Source organism: Coloeus monedula (genome assembly GCF_965178545.1).
Source record: "Coloeus monedula genome assembly, chromosome: 4".
In the NCBI taxonomy this organism is placed as follows: domain Eukaryota; kingdom Metazoa; phylum Chordata; class Aves; order Passeriformes; family Corvidae; genus Coloeus; species Coloeus monedula.
The window spans coordinates 52011204-52037864 of NC_138784.1; the positions used below are offsets into that span (position 1 = coordinate 52011204).

General features: G+C 41.9%; 1 protein-coding gene across 2 annotated transcripts in view; it reads left to right on the forward strand.

Moving 5' to 3' along the window:
* Window positions 1-7256: 7256 nt before the first annotated feature.
* Window positions 7257-26661, forward strand: part of ST7 (suppression of tumorigenicity 7) — a gene marked incomplete at its 5' end in the record, with an annotated part of 142002 nt that continues 122597 nt past the window's right edge. Inside the window, one exon of one of the 2 annotated variants that reach the window (XM_082280763.1) lies at window positions 7257-7422. In XM_082280763.1, the coding sequence (XP_082136889.1) occupies window positions 7272-7422 (151 nt within the window). The remainder of the gene's footprint in view (window positions 7423-26661) is intronic. The other variant, XM_082280762.1, reaches the window with a different exon arrangement.

Here is a 26661-nt window from a genome sequence, read left to right on the forward strand (position 1 = left end):
GTTTTTCAGTAGGTACTGACATCAGTTAAAACTGAGGAGTTGAAGTGCACCCCCCTGTCTTGTGCTAGGAAGCACATAGTATGCTTCTTTCCTACCTTTTTTCTATGGAAAGGAAAAGGAATCAGTGATCAGTCAGAGGTGACAAGCTCTGAGATGCATCTCACCTGGTGAAAAACTATGGTAGCTGCTGTAACATCCATGCAAGCACTTTCCATATGTCTCAATGTGTGTCTCCACCAAGCTAGCCAGAATTACTTCTAGAGTATCAGAAAAGTGTGAGTCATTCAAGAGCCTGTTTAAAGTTCCTGTAGGCGTATACTGAGTATGAAGGGTTCTTTATCTGTGCTTGGTGCCAGGAGCCAGCTCAACTGCAGAAGGCTAGACCTGAGAGATGCTGCTAAGAAAGTAAATGCCATATGCTCACTAAGAATTGAAGTGCTGCTCCTGTTCCAAGGCTTTGCTGCAAGGCAAAGGTTTCTGCATGACTGATTCTCTTGGTGCAATAGAATTTGGTAAAATCAGTAACTAGTAGGGGTCTTTTCCCAGTTTGTTACTAAACTTAGTGAGCCATCATCTTCCCTATAAGAACTTGTTTCATCTGGAAACAGTGTGCCTTGTAGTCCTACCAGCAGTTGATGTGGCCAGAGTTACTCCACCTGAATGTAAAGGAAGAATGGGGGGAGTGTCCCAGTATATAATTTCCCAATGAATAAATCCAGCTACCTGGATTTATCTCTGGGTAAGATCCTTTCAGACATAGTAAAGTTGCTGCCCAGATTGTAGCTGCTGACAGAGTGGTAACCCAGAGCCTGGTGTCAAAACACAGGTGATGACAACATTGAGAAACAGGGCAGTAGCAGATGCAACCTGGGCAATCTCACAATCGATGATTACTGTTCTACGAATCATGAAAGTTACCAACAAAGTAACATACCCAGTAAAAGAGGCTCCAAGGTTATCTAAAACAGTGGGTTTTCAATGCAGCTGATGGGTTTGCTACAATCATGTGGCAGTCCTGTGGTGGAAATCACCACACAAGGTGAGCAGCAACCATTACTATATCCTTTTCTCAGAATCCCTCCTAGTTCTTTGATGTAAGGAAAAGCCCCTTCAATAGGGCTATTTGTGCCTTGCCAGCAAGGCTAGGAAATGCTGAGCGGAACAGAATTGTATGGGTGAAGCTCCCTGCTTGCCCACTAGGGTTTTCATCTTGTCCCTCTTCCCTGCTGCCATGCAGAGCAACTGATTCAGTCAGCAGCATCACTACTAAAAGGGGAGGCAGGATGGACTGAATTAAAGGATGCTGTGAGAAAGGTGTTTGGATCTGAAGAATGACTGCTGGGTGCAGAAGACAGAAGGCTGTGACCCAGCAAGAACAGATCAAGCAAAACTGAAGAGCAAAGGAGGGAAGAAAGTAGGACATGATGAAGCCAGCGTGTAACACGGACTATTGTTCTGTAGCCCAAATTTAAAGATGAGCTCACAGAGACCTTCATCTGTGGAGAGGGTAAGAAGAACAGGCTCTATGAGGGAGGTTTTCTCAGCAATGATGTACTGGATGGGTGTGGAGAGGCAAGACAAGCAAGAAAAGGAGAAAACAATTGCATCAGACAAGGCAAAAGGATATTTTGGCACTTGATTTTGCAAAGATTTAACAAGATTTGGCTTGGGAGCCAAATCTAGCTGTGATATGGGTAAATGACATGCCATTTAGATGCTACCTGCTTCCACGGCTTGCTCAATCCCTTCCTGCCTACAGGCAGAGCTGTTCTTGTCCTTTGTAATTGTTGCCAGCCTCAAGCAGTAATAATTACCTGTACATGATCCAGCACAGTGACTGCTCTGTTTCCTTCCTCTGAAAGTCTGGAGAAGAAGTAAAATGTAACTGCCAGTGGATTTCTGTGCTTCTACTGATACGTAGCAGGTAAAGATGCCGTGTTGCAAATCCTAGAGGAAAAATAAACTTCACTCTGCAAATTGCAGATTTCACATGGGAGGAGTTGAGACCTTTTTCTCTCTTTAAAATGTTTTCATTAAGTATAATACCAACACTCACTAAATTGAAGACCATGCTCAACATATTTTTCCTTAAAAAAAAATGGTCAAGATACCAATCAGTGAAAAAAGGCCATGTCTTCTACATCTCCTACAAATGCATCTCCTTAAAAAAAAAAAAAAACAAAAAAAGGAAAAGAAGATTTACTGTTTGGCTTCAGTCCAAGGCATGAGTAGAGTGGGGAGCAGAGCTTTTGTCCTTTTCCTCGACCTCAATAGGGGAGGCAGAAACCAGTGCTGGTTCCCTCTGGGCTTTTGGCCATCTGTCTCTGCCTCCCTGTTTCTCCCACAGCCTCCCATGAGGTACAGAACATGTGTGGATGCAGATGCCAGCTTCTGACTTGTGGAGAGCTCTTTTTTGACCAGGGGCCAACCTAACAGCTCGCGTGGTTCCTTTATGAATCCTAAGCACATACCATCCTGTACAAATACTGACATGTCTTGCTCCACCACCTTTTATAAAGAAGCTTAATAAAATGCCTCAACGAATGTGTGTCCACTTCACAAAAACACGTAAGTGCTCCTGGAGGATATTTCCATGGATTTTAAAAAAACCCCAAACAATTTGCTTTATCAAATTGTGTTTGGGATGGGGCACTGCCCCACCTTGATGCCTAAGTGTGCTGACAGTCAAGGTGAAATTCCCATCTCATTTTTAGGGAAGAAAAAGTAAACGGGCAAAAAAGCAGCAGAAGAAAATAGATTTGATTTTTTTTTTTTTTAATTTGGTTGGGGTTTTCTTTCTGGTTATTTCATTATTTTGAACACTACCCGAAAGTACTGAAACTCTGCTCTGAGTTGCACTAGCTATTTAGCAACACCTTCCTTTGCCCTCTCTTTGCACTGACATCTGATTCTTAACTGAGCCAGTTCTAACCTGGGTTTTGTTACTTGTCTTGCAATCAGGGCAGCTTGTTAGTTGAATTTTTTGTCAGTAAAGATCTTAAAACAACTTTCAGGCAGGCTTTCCTCCTTCCCATGCAACTACCCTGACACATTCCATAGCAGCATGTTTTCTGGAAGAGTACTCGTGGCCATGAACAACATTTTGTTAATAATGGAAACAATTTTTTTAAGCTTTTTGACATGTGGTGCTCAAGGCATATTTCACTTTTCCTCATTAGTATTGGTGGCATGTTTTTAAATATTACTGTCTTTAAGCTGAAGATTATTCCTGTAATACTGTAATATCCCACTTTTAGAATGGGGAACAGAAACTTCAGCCTGGGCACACTGTTCAGAAGTCTGTAGTTGCATACTTTTGCAATATCTTTAATAAAAATACATCGATTAAATTGTAAATTAAGCACAATTTTTTATTTCAGTGTTTCTTACCATATTTTCAATTTTCTGGATTGTGACTAAAGACTGTGTGTACTTTAGTTGAAAACAGATTTTTGCTATGTGATTAAGGCATTTTACGCAGACTTTGGTATGTCTGAAAAGCGCTGTGTACGAGATCCCGTGAACTCTCCTCCAGTGCTCTCATTCCCATTGGCAAACTGCTTCTCAACCATTGCTGATTCCAGCTTAGACTGCCACCTGCAGTTCAACCCTGGTGTTGTTTAACATGCAGCTGATAACGCTTGATAGGTGCACTATGTGCATATGTATTTATTTGTGTGTGTGTAAATACACATCTGGGCAGAGGCATGCATACCTATGTGCATTGTTGTTTAACAGGTATCTAGATTAAGAAGTGTTGGGCATAACGCTGCTTAACGGGATTCAGTTGCTAGTGAAGGAATCAGCTGAAGGTCAAGGGGATGTCTGGCTCCTTTGAACCAAGCTGACAATGTTTCCCAGTGCTCATATATAAATGGAGCTCATGTGGGTCTCACTTCTGCCCTTTCTGAATGTCCTCGACTAGAGTGCCTGGCTGTCTTTTGGCTGCCAAGACCCCAATGAAATCTAAATTTGTAGCCAGGTTCCAAGAAGGTTATACATTATGGGCCTAGAAAAGGTCTCTCATTCTGATCTCTGAAATTATCAGACAGAAGATATTTTAAGGTTTACTAAAACACCCAAACATTAAAAACCCCACTGCTTTGGATCTTGGACTACTTTGGACCCATACAAAGATTGTGTGGGCAAAATTTTCAAACTGGACTTCTGCTGCACAGTGGTCCCATCTATTCTTTCTTATTTGCCAGGATCCAAGTTCAATAAAATGTCTTTCTTCTGAAAAGAAACAAAACTTCACTGTACCTCTTGCTTAGTAACTGTCATTGCTTCTGCTTCCTGATTTCATTTAGCAAAGTCATCAACAGTCATATGAGAAATTAGGAACTCTGAACTGGGTTTATGGCAGACAAATTAGTAGTGTTCACACTTACAGATATTATTTTGAGGTAGGAACTGAGAGCTTGTGGGAGAAAACTCTAAACAATGATGTAATTGTGTGGGAAATCTTAGCAGAGAGGTAAAACACTACTTTCAAAAATTTTTTTGTCCAGTGATTCACTTCAGCTGTATTCTGTTATATGTTGACTTAGCAAATGAGGGCCTAGAACCAGGTGACACTCAAAATGGTGTCTTTTCATTGTACTGAACAGTTTGCTTCTGACTTATGAAATGCATGTTTCAGGGCTTTGTATTTGCTTGGAATTTCATTCAAACAGAACTGAGAGACAAGAGATAATTTGTGTTAAATAGCGCCTGAACAGTGAACTTGCCTTGAGTGTCAGCTTAGATGCTTCTTTAATAGGAACAGCAGAAATGTAATTTGTCATATGAATGCACAAAACTAGTCACAAGTCAAGATATGCAGCACTTAATTTTTTGTCACCTCACACAAACATTTGGGTTTGGACACATGCTTTGTATTTCCTGAGTTTTTGGGGGGTTTTGTTTGGGGTTTTTGTTGGTTTTTTGGGGGGGTTGGGGGGTTTTTTTGTGGGTTGGTGGTTTTGTTTGTTTGGTTTGGTTTTCTTGGTTTAGTTTGTGCCATTGTTTTTTGTTGTTGTGTTTGTTTGCCTGTTTGGTTTTTTGTTTTTTCCTTTGTACAGCACCCAATGAGGAATCCTTATTTTTTTAAATACTTTATGCTCACTGTAAAAACATTGGAGATCTAGAAGTGAAATGCATAACATTACTGCAAAGTATTAAAACTTTTGTAATTTCAAGGGAAGAAGAAGCAGTGGTGCTTAGAGGAAGGAAGGCATAAAATTAATAACTGTGCTTTAAGTGGGCACAGTTCATAGTGTTTTGATCTTCTAGTAATACAAGAGGTGTAAAGAAAGCAGAGCTGGAGGAACCAACACAATTCACTCCTGTCTTTCAATAAAAGACAATAGATTGAAAAGTTGTCTATAACAAAAAACTTTGGGAAAGCCCCATACACCACTTCTTATCTTTCATACATAAAAGAAATGGGTCATAGTCAGTTTTTTAAGATAAGCATGAATACTCTGAAAATTAAAATATGTAGAGGAAAATTTATAAAAGTGAAAAATTGCCTAGTGCAATTGCAAATGTAAGAGGAATATTTTGATTTATAAATAACTGCATGATTGAATAAGGTTGAGGTTTTTCAGGTGTGACCTAATGTGTTAAGTATTTCTTCCCTTTAAAACTGGAAGGGGAAACTGAAAAATTTGAAATGTGGTTTTCTTCGATATGTAATTAAACTATAAATGACGTTTTATGTAGTTAATCTGTATATTCTCATTTTAAAAGTTTTGTGATTTATTAGCAGGAAAAACTTCTGTCAATCCTGCACCAATATTCTTATATGGAGACAGTGGTCTCTTAATCAGAGGATCCTGTCACCATCGAATGAAGAAGACACAGTTACCTCCCCATCCAGCTTCAAGTCCTGCAGTAGTCTGGAAGAAAAAATTTTGTGCCTTTGCTACCATGAGAAGGTATCAATTTGTAGAGCTACAGATTTACTTTGGTTTAATGCCTTTGGGTATTGTAAACATTCTAGGAAAGCTACAATGTTTTTCTCTGTGATGACTGTTTCTTTGGCAGACTAAGAAATCTCAGGTCAGAGTGGTTACTACCAGTTGGAGAAATTTTCGAGGATTTTTTGATCTTTTGGTAAGACTTTATGAATAGTACCTGTTTCTTACAATGCTGGAGAGTGTTATCCCACTGGATACAGGCTGTGGAAGCACAGAAGAGAGATCCAAACAAATTGTGAATATGTGTTGTGTATTTACTTAAATGTTTGTAAGCTGTGGGACACCAAAAAAAAAAAAAAAAAAAAAAAGCAGGGATCGGCTGTGTTTACCGACTTGAATTTTTATCCCATTCTGCTGTCAAATGTTGTTTCATGAATAAATACCTCATTCATGGAAGAAGCAAAATGTATTTCTCAAAAGTACAATTCTATGACTTGAAGTTTATGCTTTACTGACACTATTTTAATGAGATGCATATCTGGTGGGTGCCTTCCCTGCCCTTGGCAGGGGGGTCGGAACTAGATATGCGTCCCTTCCCTCCCATTTATTGCGCCATATAGTTATCTTCCAAGGAGGAGAGTTGTGCAGTTCGGGACTCTGCTGGGCACTGTACACACCAACACGCACGCAGGGACTTCTATGCCTGTTTCATTACCCAACAAGAAGCTCACACGGGTCAACTGCAAAAAAAAACCTACGTGAGCCCTTTTTAGGCTTAAAGTCCTGTTGCACGGTGAAAATGCCGCCAGAAGTTATTGTTCAAGATCGTAAAGATGTGGGGGGGAAAGTTGCGTGGCCCTTCTGCCCCCTTCTGCCCCGGTTCTGTTCTGGCCGCACGCCGCCGTGCCCCGCAGCCTCCGCGCTCCGGCGGCGGGGCGGGCGCGGGCAGGGCCGGGGTGCCGAGCGCAGGGGCCGAGCCGCGGGGCGCGGCCGAGCGCGGCTGGGGGCAGGTCCGGCGCTGCCACCGCAGCACGTCCCCACCCGCTCGGCCGGAGGGGAGCTCGCAGGAGTCCATTTTAGCGGGCCAGCCCCCGCCGAGGCTCGGCGGCGGGCACGGCGGCGGCCGGGGGCAGAGCCGGCAGCGCCCCGGGGGCACCCGCAGTGCCCGGCGGGCGGTGCGTGCGGCGGGCGGGGGAGAGGCGGCCCGGCCAGCGAGAGGGGGGTGAACCATCCCACAAACACACGCTGAGGGCTCGTGGCAGCAGAGAGCAGCGTTTGGGTTGATTTCCCCACACACACACTCCGTTCCCCCCCCCCCCCCCCTTTTTTTTTTTTTTTTTTCTTTTTCCTCTTTTCTCTCCAAAAAACATGGCTGAAGCTGGGACGGGCTTTTTGGAACAGCTCAAGTCTTGCATCGTCTGGTCCTGGACTTATCTCTGGACGCTGTGGTTCTTCATCATGCTCTTCCTCGTCTACATCTTAAGGGTGCCGCTGAAGATCAATGACAATTTAACCACAGGTAGGCTGTGACCATCGGCCCCCTTGCCCTGCCCCGGGGGCGGCTCGGCCGGGGGTGCCCGCGGGGGCGCGCCCGCCGCCGCCCCCTCGGCTGTGCGAGTACTGTCTTACGCTATTTGTGCTATTCGCATTGCACTCAAGCATTTTTTTTAAACCAGGATTAAAACTTTAATTATGTTCCTGATAAAAATTAGATCTCAGCTACTTTTTTCTGAATGATAATAAATAATAAGAGTGCAAGTTTGCTGGAAGACTATCACTGTTGCGATGGACTTTGCTTCGGCTGTTCAAACTCGCTAAGGTAGTGTGCCGCTGCTATACTGAATCAGCAGTAACTTACGTACTGTTAGCCGGTCTGGACTGGGCAGTTATGTCCTTATCTTGAAATTGCTTATTTTTCTACCCATCTACTTTGATAATTTAATTTCTGGCCCCCTCACCCTCCCAACCCCCATGCTGGAAAAGACAAATTAGTTTTGGGGCATAGGAGATGTAACCCATGTGGCATCCCTGCTGCTGGGAAGTCGAACGTTATCTGAGCTTTTTTCACCCATCCCTCTGGCCTGTTCTCATTTGATAAGCCTCTGGCAATTCCAGCATCAAAGAAGAATTAAAAAAAAGAAAGATTCAGCATATGGCAGCTTTCACTTTAGGCATAAACGCAGTTACAAATTGCGTTTATAAACTTTAAATGCAATTTTGGTCAAATTTTCAAATAAAATGTCTTTGAACAATATCCTGTTTCTTTTGACATTGCCGCACACTGATTAAAACAGGATGTAATTCTTGTTGCTTGATTCTTAATAATTTATGTAATGCGTACGTCCCAGGTAAGCATTGCAGGCCATGGCTGTCAAGCAAAAATGTCAGAATGCTTTCTATTATAATTTTCGGTTTTGGAAAAAATCACAGGCATCCATCTGAGACCTAATCAGCCCCCTCTGATTTCTTTCTGAGTTTGAACAAACTAATTCTTGATGCACTTTCTCATTTGAAATGTTACTCCAGCTGAGTCATCATGGGGTTTAACTGAAATGTCTCAAAATGCAAGTAAAATGACAGTATGAAATCTCTGAGGAGTTTAAAAAGGCTGAAGAAAGTCCCAAAGTGCAGGATGAAAATGAGTTACCAGGGGAGAACAATAGGCACAGTATGGTCTTTATGCATCGTCTGTTCCTAAATGGAATTTATTAAAAAGTTAGTACTGGTAATAGCATGATCATTTTTTGTTTTCTTAGTTTTTCAAAGCTTGTGTGAATGAATTAAAATGGATTTGATTTATTGTGGGTCATTCCCCCCCCCAGTTGATTACAGTCAGATTCTACTGTCATTAATTTAAGGTTGCTCATAAAGTACCACAGGAACTGGTCATGTGATACCAATCAAATTTATTTCAGTGATGTGAAAATGAGTTTGTAAATGTTGCTACTAAAACTTCTGTGTGACATAAAGAAATAGTAGGGTGATTAAAAACAATGACTGGGCATTTTACCAGAACAAGCTGGATCTGTTGGTGAGTTGAGGTCAAACAAACTGGTTTTCAGTACCACCAGAGGCAGGCTTAGGCAGCCAGTTAAAAAAACACAGTTCCACAGGTATGGTTTGCACTTCATGAAATAGTGATTTAGAAAGGTTTTAGAGACGTAGATCAAACACCTTAGACAGAGTTCACAGTGGTGTGATACAAAAGGACTAGTGTGGCATGTACGGGAGGGCACCTGCCACGGGGACTTGGTGCTTGCTACTGCTGTATGATTTTGTTTTTCCATCCCTAGTGTCAGTATTTTTAAAAGGAAATGGAAAAGCTGGAGAAGATAGTGGAAAGATTATTCCAGGGCTGGAGAGATGCATCAGAGTAAGATTATGGTAAAGTGGTATTGTCATGGAGAGAAAGAAATGGCCTTTTAATCATGAAAAGAATTATAACAATTGATGGCTAGAAGCAGAGGGCAGAACTCAATTTTGTCATAATCAGGCATTAATTCTTAGCAAACTTGGATCAGCTAATAAAGGAACCTTTGGGATTCGCCTGTCTGAAATTCTTCAACTCCGATGGTGAAACAGGAGTCTCCAGTGTTCATGCAGCCTTAAATTGCTTTTTGGTAAGGACAGGGCAGCAGGCTGTGCACCACTCGCAGTCAGAGTCATTGCAGATGGTTTCACCAAATAGACCAGTGCTTGGTCACTTGCATCAGAAAGTCTTACTAAGAAGAAGTGTGGGGTCTTTTTCCCTCCTTCGATGTTGTACAGATGTGCACACCCCAAGCGTTAGTGCATGTTGGTCACCCCATGTGTTTCAGTGAGCTCCCAGGCTTGAAGGTCCTCAGTTTGGCCAAGCATAATTTCAGTGTCCTCAGTGGAGTACCTTACTGTGATATAACCAAATGGAAATCTAATCTGTCTTGTAAAAATATTACTGTTAAATCTGATTGTGGTGTTTCATGTATTTTTGGGGGGTTTTTTTCATTTTTTTGAAGCTTGATATCCAGATCAAATAATAAGATATGAATAGGAGTGTTTGAACTATTGTACTATACCATTAGCCAGGAAGCAAGAGAGGACATATTAAGTCCTATATTAAGTATTAAGTACAGAATAAGCAGTTGAGGAAGCGGATGTTATCATCTTACTCTAAAATAATTAAAAATGCCTTGCCTATTTTACATAACATGCTGTATTTTCTTCCCATGTTGGCACTTGCATGATTTCTGAATGCCACACTAATCTGAACTAAGACACACCTCTTCTAAAAATGTGCTTGTTTTTCCTGACATAAGAGTTTGGATTTCTAGTCAAATCCTAAGAAGGAAAGAGGCACTGAACTTAAACAGTTTCTGATGATTTTATTTATCCTTTCAAAGTGCAACAGAAAGACGGATTTAATGACCAGAGCAGTAAGTGTGACTAGCTTGTGACAAGGCAGACAGGAGGAAACCTCTGGTTTGCCAAGGGTGGAGAAATCAGAAAAACTGATTTCCTAAAGCTGTGGAAAATAAATATATGGGTATGAGCTCTGGGCTGAGTCTGGCTCTATTGGTGTCGGTGGAGTATTATTATTCAGCTGTTCTGGAGCAAGGCCCTGTGGTGTTACCAGCTGAGCTGCAACGTTAGAAGCCTGTAGAATGAAAGAAAGCAAGTAAAGTTGTGCTGCCAGGCCCCTGAGGTCAGCAGGCCCAGGATACCACGGCTGGAAGAGGAAGACTACATCACCTTGTGGTGGCTAGGACAGAGTTGTTATCTGAGGAACATGATACATTTCTTCATTATGATTTTTTAAAAATTATTATGATGACATTCCTACTGAAATAAACAGCTAAAATTTTAATTAATTAATTAATGTGGGATTTGTGACCGTGTAATAGACTTTTCTTAAAGCCCATCACCGGAAACACTGCGCACGGTGCCGGCCATTTGGAGAGGGAAGAGGCTGGCATGGAGCAGGGCTGGCAGCACTGGCCATCAGCACGTCCCCACTCACCCCTGTGGTTTGTGTGGCCAGGGGGTGAAGTAGACATGTTCAAAGTCCTGTAAAATTAGGATAATGATGCTTTCTGTTTGTCCAGGAGTCTCTCAGAAGACACAAAATTGAGAGGTTTTTTTAGTCAGCCTGGCCCACCTTAGATGTATTCACCAGTGTGTGCATTGCACTGACTTCAGGAAGCAAAGCACTTGGAAAAGTCCCATCTTATGAAACTATCTTGTGTTAAACCGTGCAAGAAAGCGGAGTGTGATTTCATTAGCAGAAATACTGCAGGAGATTAAGAGATGGAGCCTGCCTCTCAGGTTTGGGCTACGCTGTCTTAGGGTGCTGGCTGCTGCCAGTGAAGCTCATCTCATCTTTCTGATCTCCCCTTTCTGGGCTTCCTGACCCTGCAGATCTATACTGCACATTGGTGCAATGTGCCCCAATAAGCTGCAATGTGAGAAGAAAAGAAAATTTTCATTCCCATGGTCTCATGGCCTGTTACTAAAATTTAACTAATTTCACTTTTTTCCTGCTGCTGGTAATTTGGCCACGTGGAGCTGCATGTGCACAAGCTGCGGTGATAAACCACCCGTAGGACAGAAGGATTTTTTGGGGACTGAATGCCTGGGGGTTTGTCTTGCTTGGGCTGGGGGTGCACAGCTGCAGGTGCTGGGGCTGGAGCTGCCGGTACCTGCTCGGCCCCTGAAGCCACCGTGCGTGTCGAGGTGTGTTTGCTGTGATAGCATCTTGACAGATGCTCCGGAGGTATTGTTCCCCTTCATAAATTCAAGCTAGGGCCGTTAATCATGAGGGTTGGAAAACATTAACCTGACAAAGGCCAGGGAGTTTCAAATGGTTTGAAAACAAGTGAACAGATTCTTTCTTTTGAGAAGAACTGAAGGACAGTTAGTTTTAGTTTTGCAGACTTGCTGGTAATTGCTTGGCCTTTCTTCAAAGCAATCTGCCGTCATTGTGATGGGTTTCCTTGTAAGCATCTGCTGTGTGAGCTACAAAAGTCAGTGTGGAGGTGGGCGAGTCGAAAGAAAACCTGGAGCAAAGCTCTCATGCCACCAAAGGAGACGGAAGAATTCTTAACTCCCTGCAAGTGCCGTGTAGATTTGTTTGGGGTATTCTTAAGAATTTGACTGTTGAAAGTAAAGTTTCAAATGCATGACTACTTCTGCCAAGGTCAGCATCAATCCCGCCTATGAAATTCACAGAATCAGTTACAGATAGTTTGCTCACTGACCCAAAATCACTTGCATTAATTTTTGCATTTCTTAGAATGTAAATTAAATATTTACTAAATACTGATCTTATTTTCTGCTCAGTGGAATTAAAGTAAACAGTGTTTTCGTAACTGTTAACCCCTCTCTTCAGCTGTATCACTTACAGCACCACAAAGCATTCATAGTTGCTGCTGAGCCTCCAGACAGGGTTTGGATATTAGAGGTTTCTGTGGTCTGCCTTTTTGGGTTTTGCAAAAATTAGTTTTTACTGCTGTAGGCTAATATTCATGAGGTTATTATAAAACAGGTTTTAACTGTTTCAAGCATGCATATTTTCATCATGGTACATTTGGAAACTGTCCCTTTAATATTTTAGGGAAGAGATTATTACGTGCATGAAAGTACTATGTTACTTTTGACAAAAAGCAGACAAATCTTTGTAGATGAAACTGGGGATTCTTGGGGGAAAAGCTGTATCAAAACTTGCTGGATCAATGCCCCATGGATACAGTATACAATGATACTTGTTTTCTATGAATTTTTGACATTTCTTCACTGGTTTGACTTTTTGATTGAGCTTAATTTTTCAGTCAGCATCAGATGCTGGGAATGGAGTGAAGTTTGTAGGAAATGCAAGGTTTTCAGAAAATACTGTTTGAAGAAATTGACTTTATTACTGCAAAAGCTCTAGAAGATTTGCAGTCACTATTTCAGGGGAAATGTGTAAGCCAGAGCCTTCAAAATAATATTTGATAACATCTTGAGTGAGCTTACTGTAACACTGACTGATATGCAACCATGGAGCTGTACTGCCAGCTTCTAACTGAAGTCTAAAGTCCTCTGTGTGTTGATGAAAATCTATGGAAATGCTCCTAAAACTGCCTATGTGTAGTGGGATTTTCCCAAAGCATCCACTGAGTGCCTGGACAAATTTAGCCCAAAAGAGCATAAGCCCCCGATTGTTCACAGGGGTCATAGGCCCTAATTGTCTGAGTGGCTGTGAAAATACCACCATTCTAAATTAAAGAAAGAACTTAAAATAGATATATTTTTGGTGGTTGTTTTGCAAAGCAAATGCAAAAATCCGGGTCATGAATTTGCATTTGTGAAAGACAGAAGTGCTAATTGGTGTCAGTGCCTCAGGGACTGAAAAGAGAGAAAAGTACATAATTCTGTGCCAAGGCTGTACATTAAGTGAAAAATAGAAGGTCATGATGCCTGTCTGAGAGCAGCACCTGGCAGAATTAGGAAGATGATGTTGGATAAAACAGGGATTTTGGAGGGAATGACCTGCCTGTGTTTTAAAATGGATTCTCTGACAGGAGTTATGGAGAATCTAGTAAAAGCACAATGTTAGCCTAAGGAAGCTCAAACTGTTTATCTAATCACAGAGAAGCTACTTGACAGTAGCTAAGGAGGTGTAAGAGCTTTAATCTGGCTGACAAACGTATAGTGAGCTTCCTAAATATTTGGAGTTAAAATGCATGTTAACTTGTCAGAATTGGAGCCCAAATCATCAATGGTCTGAAGAAACAGCCTGGCTGTGAGACGTGCTGATTGCAGTGCCTTCACATTAACAGAGAGGTGGTTCCTTGTGCTGTCAACTGTGGTGGGAAGAAAGTAGCAGGTACTAAAGTAGCCTTTAAAATAGGGAAGAGAAATCTTAAAAAAGGGGTGGCTGCAAACTGAACCCAGAGAAATGCACATGATAAGTATTTTTTATAAGAGATTTTTGAAGATGTGTCTTTGGACCCAGTGGATATGGCAAAGGATATTATGCCTCTTCATCTTTGGCTCTCGTAGTACTAAGACCCTCAGTGTGATGAGGATTGCCAGGCTCTTCAGTGGGGAAACTGGGAGTGAAATCTTATGGCCCATAATAAACAGGAGAGCTGACTAGTTAAAACCCTATCATGCTGGGGTTTAAAAACTCCCACACCCAGCTGAAAACACTTGCTGATGGTGTGCAGGTATGTTGTGCACAGAGGCTCCGATAGTCCCAGATGTGCCAGGACTTTTGTGCACATGCCAGAGAGCAATCCCCACCGAGTCCAAGGTTTCTGTGCATTGTTCAGTCAGTTGGCAAGCTCTATGCTTAAGGGAGAGTTATTTGTCATCCTGGAAAGTGGTAAAGCAAATAAAACCACTTAAGTGGTGACTTAGGTTGGAGGGCCAAGCAGTTTCTTCTGGACTGAAGGAATGAACATTACTGTCAGAAGTTGATGTTGTCTTTTGTGTGGCTGTCACAACAAGTCAGGATTCACCTTTTTTTATCCAAGATTAGTTATTTAAGAAGGTCTTTTATATTTAGCAAAATAAGGCCCTGCTCCAGATACCTGTCAGAATGTTGAATACAACTGGGTGTTCTGTTGAACTGTACAGGAAGAACTAAGGCAAAGGGAAATGAGACCTTCATCCTGAAAACCTTCAGTGGTTTGGTTTGTTCTGAAAGCATAGGCCCAGGGCTTTACTGCACAGGTAATTAATATGCATGAATTCGCAAAGACTTGGGCTTAAATATTTTATGAAGGTACTGCAGGGAGCCTGTAGCAATATGGGGGACAGAGTCCCCAGTCACCTCAGTCCAAAGGTAGTTTTTTATGATTTGATGATCGCATCTAAGTTTTGCCTTTTTTTCCAGAGCTGTTTCAGAACATACTTAGGACATCTGTCATAGAATTTAGGATAACGCCTATCCTGGTCCTGTGGACAGACTATGAGGTGCTTGTGGGGATGTTACTCCTCTGTTGGCTGTTAAAGGGGGTGTGTGAAGGCTCCTTCCACCTGTTTTTAAATTAGCTCTTTGTGGCACTGGAGGCATCTATTGAAAGATTGTGTTATAAACTCTAGCTCGTCCTCATGTCTGTGAAGTGTCATGTGGACCAGTGATGCTGTGTAAATACTAATGAGTTAAAGTTGCTTTGTGAAATCCCAGCACAGGCTAATTGGACTTTTTTTGTGTGTGTCTTAGTCAGGCACTGCAGAAGGGCAACCAATTTTGACACCAAGAACAGTAAGCTTAAGCAACAATAATGCATTTAAAGACAAGAGTTAATGTCACGCTTTCAGCAGACAGAACAAACAAGTTGTAACTGTTAAGCCTGAGGAAAGGGCCTAAATTCCAAGTCCAAATCAAACCTCGCCAGCTGCTGAGAGAAGACAAAGATTTATTATTGTGGAGTCTAAACTGGAGATTTGTCCTTGTGGTAGACTCATTGCTTAAGTGATTAAGTGCACTTAAATATACCAATTAGAAGGATGAAAGCTATAGGGCAAAAATGAACTGCAGTCATCGTTAAGATTCCTATTCTGTACAGTGTGCCAACTGCAACCATGAGATTTTATTTCCAGCTCGCTTTCTACAAATAAACTTGGCTTATTAAATGTCAGGGCTGTTAGGTTGAAATGTAGGGTCTTGTGCTCAGTGGCAAGACACTCAGAGATCAAATTTAAAGCACAAGAAATGTTGTTATCATCGTTGTAATCTTATTTTGTAAGGCAGCCATTTATTTCTGAAGAAAATATGCTTGTAACCTGGGAGTGTCATAGATGTTGAACTTCACATAACTAAATGTTTTCATGGCATGTCCTGTGTGTTTATGCTGAGGACTGAAAATTGTTTACACCATGGCTTGCTCTGAAGCAAGGTTATATGATCCACTAATGCACTTAATCTTCCATGTGAAATTTCTTTTGCTATTTTTAATAATGAAGTTAACTTGATAGCAGTGTACCCATCTCGTATGTTTTACACAAGTCTCAGCTTAGAGTCCCAGGCTAGTAATTTCCTCAATTTTCAGAGAGAAGGTTAAACCAGGCCCTGTCAGAGAAGGGTTGCAGCTGGCCTTCCATACCCTGTGCAGGGGACAAGGGGACAGAGAGTCCCCGGGTGAAACTCAAGATACTTCTTGAGCAGAAGCCAACTTTGTGCAGCAGCAGGATGCTGCAGCTGAGCTGATGAGCCTTCCCTGTGAAGAGAAGGATCTGAGGAGGTCTTGTGCAGGGTGGCACCGATGCACAACTGCTGGTCTTAGAAGCCAGAAGTGTCTTCTCTATAGTGCTTGACTTGACGGATTTATCTGCCTGCTCAGAGTAGGCTCCTGTATTATGCTGCATTGCTATAAAAGTGCCTTCTGGTCCTATGTCTGACTGTCCAGCTCATTGGGTCAGGACAAAGGAGGATTGATACAAGCACAAGAGAATTGCTTTTGCAGTTAATATTTCCTACGTATTCCCAGAAATTCTTATCAAGAGTTTATGGTTTAAGAGTGCTGATGACAGCTGTGTTAGCAGTCACCCCAAAAGCCACATAGTCTTGTGGGGAACACAAGTCCCAAGGAGCCCTGATTAGTTCCAGGGTTTCTGAAAAGTGCCTGAACTGCAGGATTTCCTCAGACCTGGCCAGGAGGGTTTGGCCTGCGTTACGGCTGAGAGTGTTTTGTCAGTGGCTCCGCAGAAGGCAGTTTCCACCCTTGATATCCTCCTGTGAGGAGTATGTAACAGCTGTGCTCTGTGGCATGGGAGAGGTGTACAGGCCTCTCTGGGTCCCTGACTCCAACCTTCAGTCATATTTTACGTTATCTTCCCATAAAGAGCTGCACTGAAAGATTTTTTCCAGAACTTGAAAATTCTCATGGATAGAAACTTTGCTCTCACTCTGGCCTAGATATATTTGTGGCCGGCTCGCACGTGTTTGTGCTCGTGACAGCTCTCTCCTTTACCTGCAGAAGCAGCAGCACCACCGTGAAGACTGGTTCCCAATGCATTAGTGGGGTTTTTCCTGCCTGTCCTTGCCTTATAAGATTGAGTCAGTTGGGCTGTCCTCGTGTGTTCTCCTAAAACAGCGGGATGTCCTTGATTCTGCTGGTAGTACTTTATTCTTTCAGTTTTTCTGGCCATTTCAGAATTCGGCTTGTGCACTCTATATCATATGCCAAGGTAAGCTGTCATTAACTGCCTTATATAGTTCAATTAATCCTTCTCACCTTCCGTTGGAAATAGTCTTCCTTGCTGGTTCCTTGCCTTTTGCCCCATTAACTTTGATATGGCATCTCTGGCAGCTCATGCCAGGTGCTTTCTGCACCTCCTGGTTTTGGTAATGAAAATACTCCAAAAGGCTCAGTTTGCAGCTCTATGTGCTCTCCACACTGTCCAGTGCTCACAGGCTAGCTGCAGGTTTCTCCATCTCCTGTTTTAACTAGCTTTCTACAGCACTGTCAGTACTTTACTGAAATCCAGACAGTTTAGAGCTACTCATTTTTCCCAGTAAGAGAACTGAACATTTTTTTTAAAGGCCACATCTGATTTTTTTAAAGGGGCACATTGACATGATTTATTTATTTTCTGTTTTATCCTATTTTTTTGTGTACCTCCATTGCTTAATTCTCAAGTTTCACATATTACTGCCTCATAGTGCAGTAGCTTGGGTGTGCATATTAAAAATAGAAATATGAAGTACTCTGGCATAATCTGAGGGGTTTGAACAGTTTATTAAAACTGTCTTGATATGGGGCTTGCTGTTCCAAATGTAATTCCTTTCAGCAAGTTGCTTTCTTTACACTCTCTTAATCTTACACTCAACCATGTCTTGGACATTTGAATGTCTCTCTTTCTCCTGTCACAGTGTCTCTTTTCTTGCCCTTTAATTATTTTTTTCCTCCACATTCAGCAGTTTTGTTCCCATTCAAAAATGAAATAAGTATTCACTTTGGAAACAACCATATCCGGCTTCTCACCTTGCTGTGTCCTTATTTATTTTGTTGAAATAGTCTTGGTTTGTTGGATTTGTTGTGATATATATTAACTGTTTTTATACAGATCTTAAGTTATAACTTAGTCTGACTTTTTCAGATATAATTTTATTTCTGTGCCTTTTGTCCTCACCAAAGCAGAGGGAAATCTTTGAACATCCCAGGTCATGCGGGTATTACTTGTACAGGGCTGATATTGCTTTATTTGAAGGCCATAGCTGATAGATTGATGTTGTGAGGAAGAAATGGAAACTAACTTTCCATTTTTATTTTGAGAAAGTCTGTGTCCCAATTCTGGTCTACTTGAAGCAGTTGGTAAATCTCCTAGTGAGTTAAGGAAATGACAGTGTTGCCCCAAGAGTTTTTTTTACATTAGTCTTGATAGAAGAGGGTATATAGTGTGAATGACTCTCATACACCTCCCAGCAATCTGAAATAAGCTTTAAATAATGTAAATAACGTTTACTGCCTTCCTGGATGTGAAACATGACAGGTATCAAGACACTGAGAACTGATGGCAGTGCAGGTTAAATAAAGGTATTTAGCATTAAAAGAAGTTGACCTGTCTAAATCTAATCTGCAAAGTTTCTCAGCTGCTTTTATGTTTAAAGCTTTTTAATCAGTTGTCTTTCCACACATTTCTATAACTCTTGAAGTTGCAATATAAATTTTCAGTTTTACAAGGTGTCGTAAGCTTTCTGATAGTGTGACAAATTTTACACGACATAAGCCAAACCCAGTAGTTAATAAATCACTCAGCTGAAAACTTTGGGTGCTTCAAGTACTATTCTGCTCTCTTCTGTAAGTCAGATAGATCTAAAAATCCCAATTTTTCTTCATGCCACATTCAAACTGGCAATGACAGATTATGGAACAATACTGTCATTGAGCGATTGTTTTTATTTTTGTTTCTGAGTAATATATAAAGTAATATATAAAATATGTTATATGATATTGATACAAATTACATTACATATAATATTTATGTTAGTACTGTATATGTAATAAAATACAGTGCTGTCCCCCTTGTGTTTGAGGCTACAGCTCTATCAGTTGGGGTACAGAGTTAGTGATGTGCAGGACTAATCGGCATTGTTTGCTACTTTCCTTAGGTGACCTAGTAATACAGACTTGAAATAAATATCCTGCAATATCTTCCTTACAAATCTGTTCTTCCCTAGGTGCATTGGAGTTCCTGTTGCCAGATGGCAGCAGTGTGTGGGTCTGGGTGCTGCCGTGCTCTTCGCTCTGCAGCAGGGCTGTGGCAGCCCGTGCTGTCTGTGGGTGTGAGCAGCTGCCCCTCGGTTGTTGTAAGGTGGCTCCGTGGCTGTGAATGCCGACCCAGCTTGGTTCACTGGGAGGGTAGCTCCCACCCTGGTGATCACCCAAGATCTCAGCTCTTCCAGTCTGGGTTATGACCCCTTTGCATCGTGGCAGTGGACCCTTGGAGCCAGAGTTTGTGGTTTAGTCCAGGCTGAACACTGGAGACCTTCTTAGTCTAGAATAAACAACCAACAATCCATAAACCAGCCACAGAGAGCCCACAGACAGCTGCTCTGGCCACGAGTTCCCTGGCATACAGAGCCCTCTGTACATTACCATCATCCTCTTTCCAGTGCACATGTGATCCTTCTGCACGGGCACAAAAATCAATAATAAATAGTAAATGAATAACGAGAAGCCTGCCAACCAAAATCTCTTGTTCGCCTTCGTGTTTCTTTTCCTTTTCTAATCTGATAGAGAAGCATTTAAGGGAAAAGAGTGCTGGATGAAATTTTATGAAGCCTTTTCTCACAAATGTCCTTGTTTGAGGAGTGAGGGAGCTTGGTGGTATCCACGGTGGCCGACGTTCCCTTGCAAAGCCTTGCGCTGCAGGCTGCAGTCGTGGGCTCCTGGGTTTAGTCCCTCAGAAACTCACTCCTTGTGTAAGCATCAAAAACTCATGGCATTGATGCAGTTAGGTAGGGACATGTCTTGTGCAGGTGGGCTCCGCAGTTCTCAGGATGTGTTTTTATTTGTATACAGAAGGCAGATTTTATCTGCCTTTCGTCCTTAAGGTGAAGATAAAGTCGTATTAAAAGTATCTTTTCTGTTCCAGTTTGCAACATTAGTTTGTTCAGGATATGAATTTTAAACACACAGACTGGAATTATATCTGCAAGGCAATGTTTTCAGAAGCACCCGGGTTATTTAATTACGTATGCTTTAGTCAGCCATTAGTTTACTTATTAACATGTACTTATTCATATACTCTTTATAATAAGCATAGTAATAAATCAAACAATGCTTTGCTAACTGAAAGGAAAGCATTTAATATCTGATACAGAATGTATTAGGTGCATCTGTAATGGCACAGTATTCTTTTACTCATATGCTAGTGTAATTCTGTACATCACAGCCATTGTCTTTGCAGGAAGTTATGCTGTCAGTTTGGAATAAAAGTTAATATTAATGAGAGATGTGAGAATACCATAAAATAATAATAAACCTAAAATACACGCCAGTTCAAACAAATCTGGTTATGGTGTTTGCTTTCTGTGAATGCTGTAGTTCAGCAAGAACAATATTAACTGCCTTGGGTCCTCAATATTGTTCTTAAAATACAGGTCCCTCTGGTCTGATGAGTGCCAGCACTGCGTGGCAGGAGAGGGGAAATGTCTGAGGTTTGAATATAGTTCTTAATTTATAGTGAACAAAACAAATGGCATATTTACTTACAGAGTTAACATTACTGTTTGGCATGTTGCAGTTTTAAGTTTAATAGAAAGGATTCATTGAATTTGAAATTGTAGTTTTGATTCACAAGATGTTTATCATGCAGAAACTAACTAGAAGCCAGTGCACTGGCATTTGAGTCATTTTCATTTCCTAGTGGTTGCTATTCAGATGGGAACAGTGAGATTAGACTTTCATTCTGTGGTGTTGGTTTGTAGGAGTTTCTTCCCCCTTGTCCTTGGTGGTTGGCTTCCAGTCCTTTCCTCAGTCCCTGAGCCAGCCCTGCACCGTGTGCTGCCTCAGCTGCTGTTCGTAGATTTTGCATTCGATACTCGGCAATGTGGCAGAAGTAGGAAAGGCCTTGTACAGTTCTCGCGCTAGAGGGCATCCGTTTAAAGGCACGGGAGTCATGCCGGGACAAGGACAGGCAGCTGCGGCCTGTGGGAAATGAAGTCTGACACACACCTCGCTCTGCCTGCGTGTCAGACTAGCGAAGGGTCGCCAGTTTCCACAAGCAGGCACATGCACACACAGCCCCATGCAGCAAACCGGAGTGTGGGGGAGCCCCTCTGTCTGCCAGTGGGGACCCTGAACCGTCACGGTATTGCATCACGTTACCCACAGAGGGGAGGTATTAAGTTGAACACAGTCCCATGGTAGGTAAGAAATAAAGTCATAGGGCCCATCCTACAGCTGATGTAGTTGTATGGCGAAGTTAAATTCCACCATTGAGCTTCGGAAGTGTGCTTGGGAGGGGGTCCTTTAGATGGCTTTTACAAGGTCAGATGAAAGTTGAGGTTCATGACATGCGGGTCTCAGGCTACAGGAAACTGAAGGAACTATGGTAAATGTCATAAAGCCAGATTATTTTGAGTAGGATGAGAAATGGAAAATGCACGACTGATTGTTGACTGAAGGTGTCTCATATTTGTTTTCCTGAAGTGATTACCACAAAATAAGCTACACAACGAGTTAGAACCAGTTGTGGTGATAGGTGCTGCATCTGTGTGCCCATGCTCCTGCAGACTGCAGGCTTTAAGGCAGTGAGGACAGTTTACACGCAGGTGCTGAGGAGGTGACTAGTACCAGCCTGCCTGCCCTTACTCCACCTACTGCCTCAGCTGTTAAGGCCACAGTGTTTTTACAGACACAAAGTAGTTTCTAAGGCTCTGGAAAATTTGTGCTAATTGTTGTGGTTTAACGTGTGTCTGACTCTGGCTGACTTATTCTGTACAAATAGCAAAATTATCTTTATTTCCTGAAGGTTTGTCTCCTCCCCAACTGTTATTAGATAGATCTCACATCTAATCTGTCCGAGCATTTGTGCACACATACAGACATGTCTTTGTTGTTGGTTTTGTATAGGTAGAAACAATTTAAAGGTGTTGGTTTTTTGCATATCCCTTGCCCCCCCCAGTACAGCTGATCTATTCAGGCATCTGTAACCATAGACAGTGAAAAATTTTTTTAAAATGTCCCTTTTGTTTCAGTATAAATCTTATAAAAAGAATATGTATATTGCTCATTTTAGCATTTGTGTCTTTTATCATGGATTTTTCAAGAAAGAAGTCACTGCCTTCCTTTGATGACTATGTCTGCCTTGCTAAAAAGAATCATATACAAGGTAGTTCTTTTATAAATCACATTCTAGTTCTGCTCATTCAGATTATTCTCAAGTTGCTTTATATTCTTCCTCGGGACTGCCATTGATATTTTGTGTGTACACAACAGCATCATTTAAAAATGTAAGCATTTGAAACTGATCAGACAGTTCAAACAGACTCCTCAACATCAAGGGCCTCTGCAACAGTGCATGTCGACTTCATTGGGATTTTGTCCATGAGCTTATTTGGAAGTTTCAACTAGGTTGGTGCTCAAGTGTCTGGTCTTTACATGGCTGCGTGTTAAATGCTAGCTCCCACCTTTATGTCATCCATCCAGACAGGCCAAAGATAAATTTTAAGTGATAAAAAGATGAAAAACAGCATTGCAGGTATGGTTTAGAGTAGGTTGCCAAGTGCTGAACAGGTCTCAGTGTTTTGTAATACCAGCTCCCCACCTGTTCTCTGCTTACTGGATTGATTTCTTGCGTGTGGGCTTGTTGTAAATGAGCCACAAGGTGAAGAGACTTCTAATGAGGCATACTAGGTAGAAGCAATTCAAGTACTTAAAATTTTTGTCTGTAAAGTCTTCTAGTGGGAGTAGTCTCAGCTGAGAAGGGCTTTTATGACAGATATTCATAAATGGAACAAAAATATTTGCTAGTGTCTATCAAGGCAGCACCTTAACTTCAGAGAGATTTCAGAGATAAAATACAAGAAAACAAATCTGTATGGTTACCAGCAACCCACATTGAATATCAAGGGCATAGGGATAGGTATTCTGTTCTGGTAAGTCATCTCCTACGTCTTTTTTCATAACACATCTTTCAGCTTTGTCCCCTCTTGCACTTAACATGGGAGTGCAGTGACTTTTCAAGAATAGCTGCCTTGGTAGACAAGCCCTTGGCCCTTCCTTAGCTTATGACATCTTCTAATGCTGAACAACAATGGCTAGGTCAAAAGAATTAAAAGAAGTTTGAATATGAAGGAGTTTGATGTGGAAATACTTTCAATAGCTGAATTTGCCCAACTGTATTGTAACAACTGCAGCCGAGAACAAGTAAGTGGACATGAAATATGAGCGGGGCTTACTGTGTATTTTTATTAAAAACAATTCTTATGAAAGGAAAAGGCAGACACCTGATTTATTGATGAATTTCTCAAGTATTTCTATGTATGTATTAGGCTTGCAGGGCCAGCTTTTGGTAGCAGGAGGGCTACAGGGGTGGCTTCTGTGAGAAGCTGCCAGAAGATTCCTAAATGTCTGATAGAGCCAATGCCAGTTGACTCCAGGGTGATCTACCACTGGGCAAGGCCAAGACAATCAGAAATGGTGATAACGCTTCTGTGGTAACAGATTCAAGAAGAGAAAAAGAAAACAAGTTACTGTACAGCAATAATTGTGACCAGAGAACAGCAGGGTGAGAATATGTGAGAGGAAAAACTCTGCAGACACCAAGGTCAGTGGAGAAGGAGGGGGAGGAGCCGCCCTGGGTGCTGGAGCCAAGATTTCTGTGCAGGCCATGGTGCAGACCATGGTGAAACAGCTGTGCCCCCTGCAGCCCTTGGAGATCCATGGGGATGCAAAGATCCACCTGCAGCCCGTGGAGGAGACCCACAATGGAGTAGGTGGATGCCTGAGAGGAGGCTGTGAACCTGTGGGAAATCTGTGCTGGAGCGGGTTCCTAGCAGGGACTTGCAGACTCATGGAGAGAGGAACCCACACTGCAGCAGGTTTCCTGGTAGGGCTTGTGACCTTGTGAGGGACCCATATTGGAGCAGACTGTACCTGAAGGACTGCACCCTGTGGAAGAGTGAAGCACAGTGCAGCAGTTCGTGGGGAACTGTTGCCCTTGGGAGGGCCCCCACGCAGGAGCAGGAGAAGGACTCCTCTCTGAGTGGTGGCAGAAACAAAATGTGATGAACTGACCATAACCCCCATTCCTTGCCTGCCTGTGCCACTCTGGGGAGGAGGTAGAGCTGGGAAGGAGGGAGGGATGGGGGGAAGGTGTTTTTAAGATTCATTTTACTTCTTATTATCTTGCTCTGATTTTGGTAGTAATAAATTCAGTTAATATCCCCAAGTTGAGTCTTTTTTGTCTATGATGGTATTGGATGAGTGATCTCTCCCAGTCCTTAACTCATGAACCCTTCATTTTATTTTCTCTCTCCTGTGGAGGGGAGTGATACAGCAGCCTTGGTGGGTGCCTGGCATCTAGCCAGGGTCAAACCACCACACTGTGAACCAAGGGGGTTTATGTATTCTTGATATTTCTGAGCAGTGTAGAGAGTTTTGTGTGTGCAACCAGACTGTGCTCCAGAAACTACACAGAACATAGAAACTCCGTGGTGAAGTCACTCAGCATTTCTAGTGTTGCTCTGGGTGAGGTGCAGACAGACTTTTTTTTTTTTTTTTTTTGAGAAGAGGCAATACCAGAGGCAGATTCAGCAAACAACAGAAAACAACTTTCAGTGATCAGGCAACAATTGTGATCTGCCCCTCCTTCATTTCTAGTTTACTTTCTCATGTGAGTTTGCTACTTGGCTTGCCTTTTTATACTCTTTATACTCTTATGTCTTACTGTAATTCCAGTTTTGAGTTTTCATAGTTTTTGACTTCAGCAGCATTTTATCATACTGACTTCTGCAAGTAAATGAGGTGTTTAGTGAATGCCTGTCTTCTTGTACAGTTTTCAGTTTGCCCCTTTTTTATTGAATGGCCACTTTTTTGCCATTTTGTGCTGCTTTGTTCTAGACACTTGCAGTATCCTTTCTCCTTTAACTCTTATGTGGCATAAGCAATCCTGATTTTTGTAATCTTATCATTTGTATTAACATGGCTTCATCTCCCTCCACAGTCATGTTTTTGGATAGGTGATGGTACTCATAAGGTATAAGTGAACTACAATACATAAAACAGATTACTTATTTTATATTCCTTGCCATTCCTATTCCTAATATCACATTTTGGTTGGTTAGGGAACCTAAAAAGGTTTCTTTTGCTGGCTCTGGCTGCAGCTGTTCGTGGAGAGAGGGAATTCTGTTGATCTGTGTAAAGCAGTGCTTAGATTTTGTGCTCAGTCTGTTGCTCCATATGGGGAGAGAAGAAAATGCAGTCGTTGTGTTTTAAATTTAGTAACTTCTAGTGATTTTGATGATTACTAAGATGCTTTTTCCGATTATAAATAAACCACATTGTTTAAAATATTTTTGACTAGACTGAATTATGTCCCAAAATTGGAACAGGCTGAGGAGAGTTTGGGAAAGAAATTACCATCAAGTTTTTGCATTCTTAACCGTAAATGGAAACAGAAGGGCATTGACTGACCAGAAGCTTTAAATCTATAGCTCCTTTAGCTAATGTAGAACATTATATACTAAAAATCCTGTCAGATTTAGTTTGTCACGGAGGTTTGGAGGTCCTCTTGAAGGTCTGTAGGTAGTGGAAGGTGACAAGCCCTTCCACCTGAAGCTCCTTCAGCAACCTGGGGCACACTAAAAGCTGGATATCAGTAGGTGTTGGTGTCCTCTGGGACAAGCAAAAGAGGTAACCCAACATCACTTTCACTGGAAGACCAAGGCCAAGCTGGCAGACGCTTGAGGATAACCATGGACTGTTGCAAAGACAATTTGAGGAGTTCCAGAACTGGACTTCGATGACCCTTGGGCATCGCTTCCAATCAAAGATATTCTATGATTCTATGATTTCAAGTCATTGAAAGCAAAGTCTGAGGAATTCAATGTCTTCCTTGCTCAAACTCCTAGGCAAAGCTGCAAAGCTTGATGAGTAGCTAGGTGGTTATTTGAACTAAGAAGGAGAGATTTCCAGGCAAAAAACCTGAATTTGGTCATTGCTTCTGTATCTGTCAGAATCTATTTACTTCTATAAACTCAATTATCTGTACAGGTTACTTAAACCGCTTGAGAATCTTGCTTCTTTTTATGTAGTTTTGTCAAGATTTATGAATTTAGGAGATAGCATGTGGCAGACAGGAGGGTCACTGAGCTGAAGTTACTGATGTAGCTGAACATGAGCAAGCCAGTGGTTTGATGATCTGGGGTGTATCTTTGCTTTCCAAGAGACTGACTGTTTGCTTTCCTCTGTGTACCATGTGTCATCTCTCTTTGTATGCATGTTACATGAGTTTTAACACCCGTGAGATGGAAACGAAACTCCTTCCAATAAACATGGTGTATTCGGGTGTCACTTCTGATGTCTCATTCTGAGGCCAGAACACCTGTCCTTTGAAGAAAGGCTGAAAAGGCTGGGGTTGTTCAACCTGGAGAAGAGAAGTCTCCAGGGTGACCTTATGAAGGGACTTATAAGAAAGATGGGGACAGACTTTTAACAGGGCCTGTAGTGACAGGAGAAGGAGTAGTGGTTTTAAATTGAAATATGGTAAGTTTAGATTGAATATAAGGATGACATTTTTACTGTGAATGTGGTGAGGTACTGGAACAGCCCAGAGAAGCTGTGGA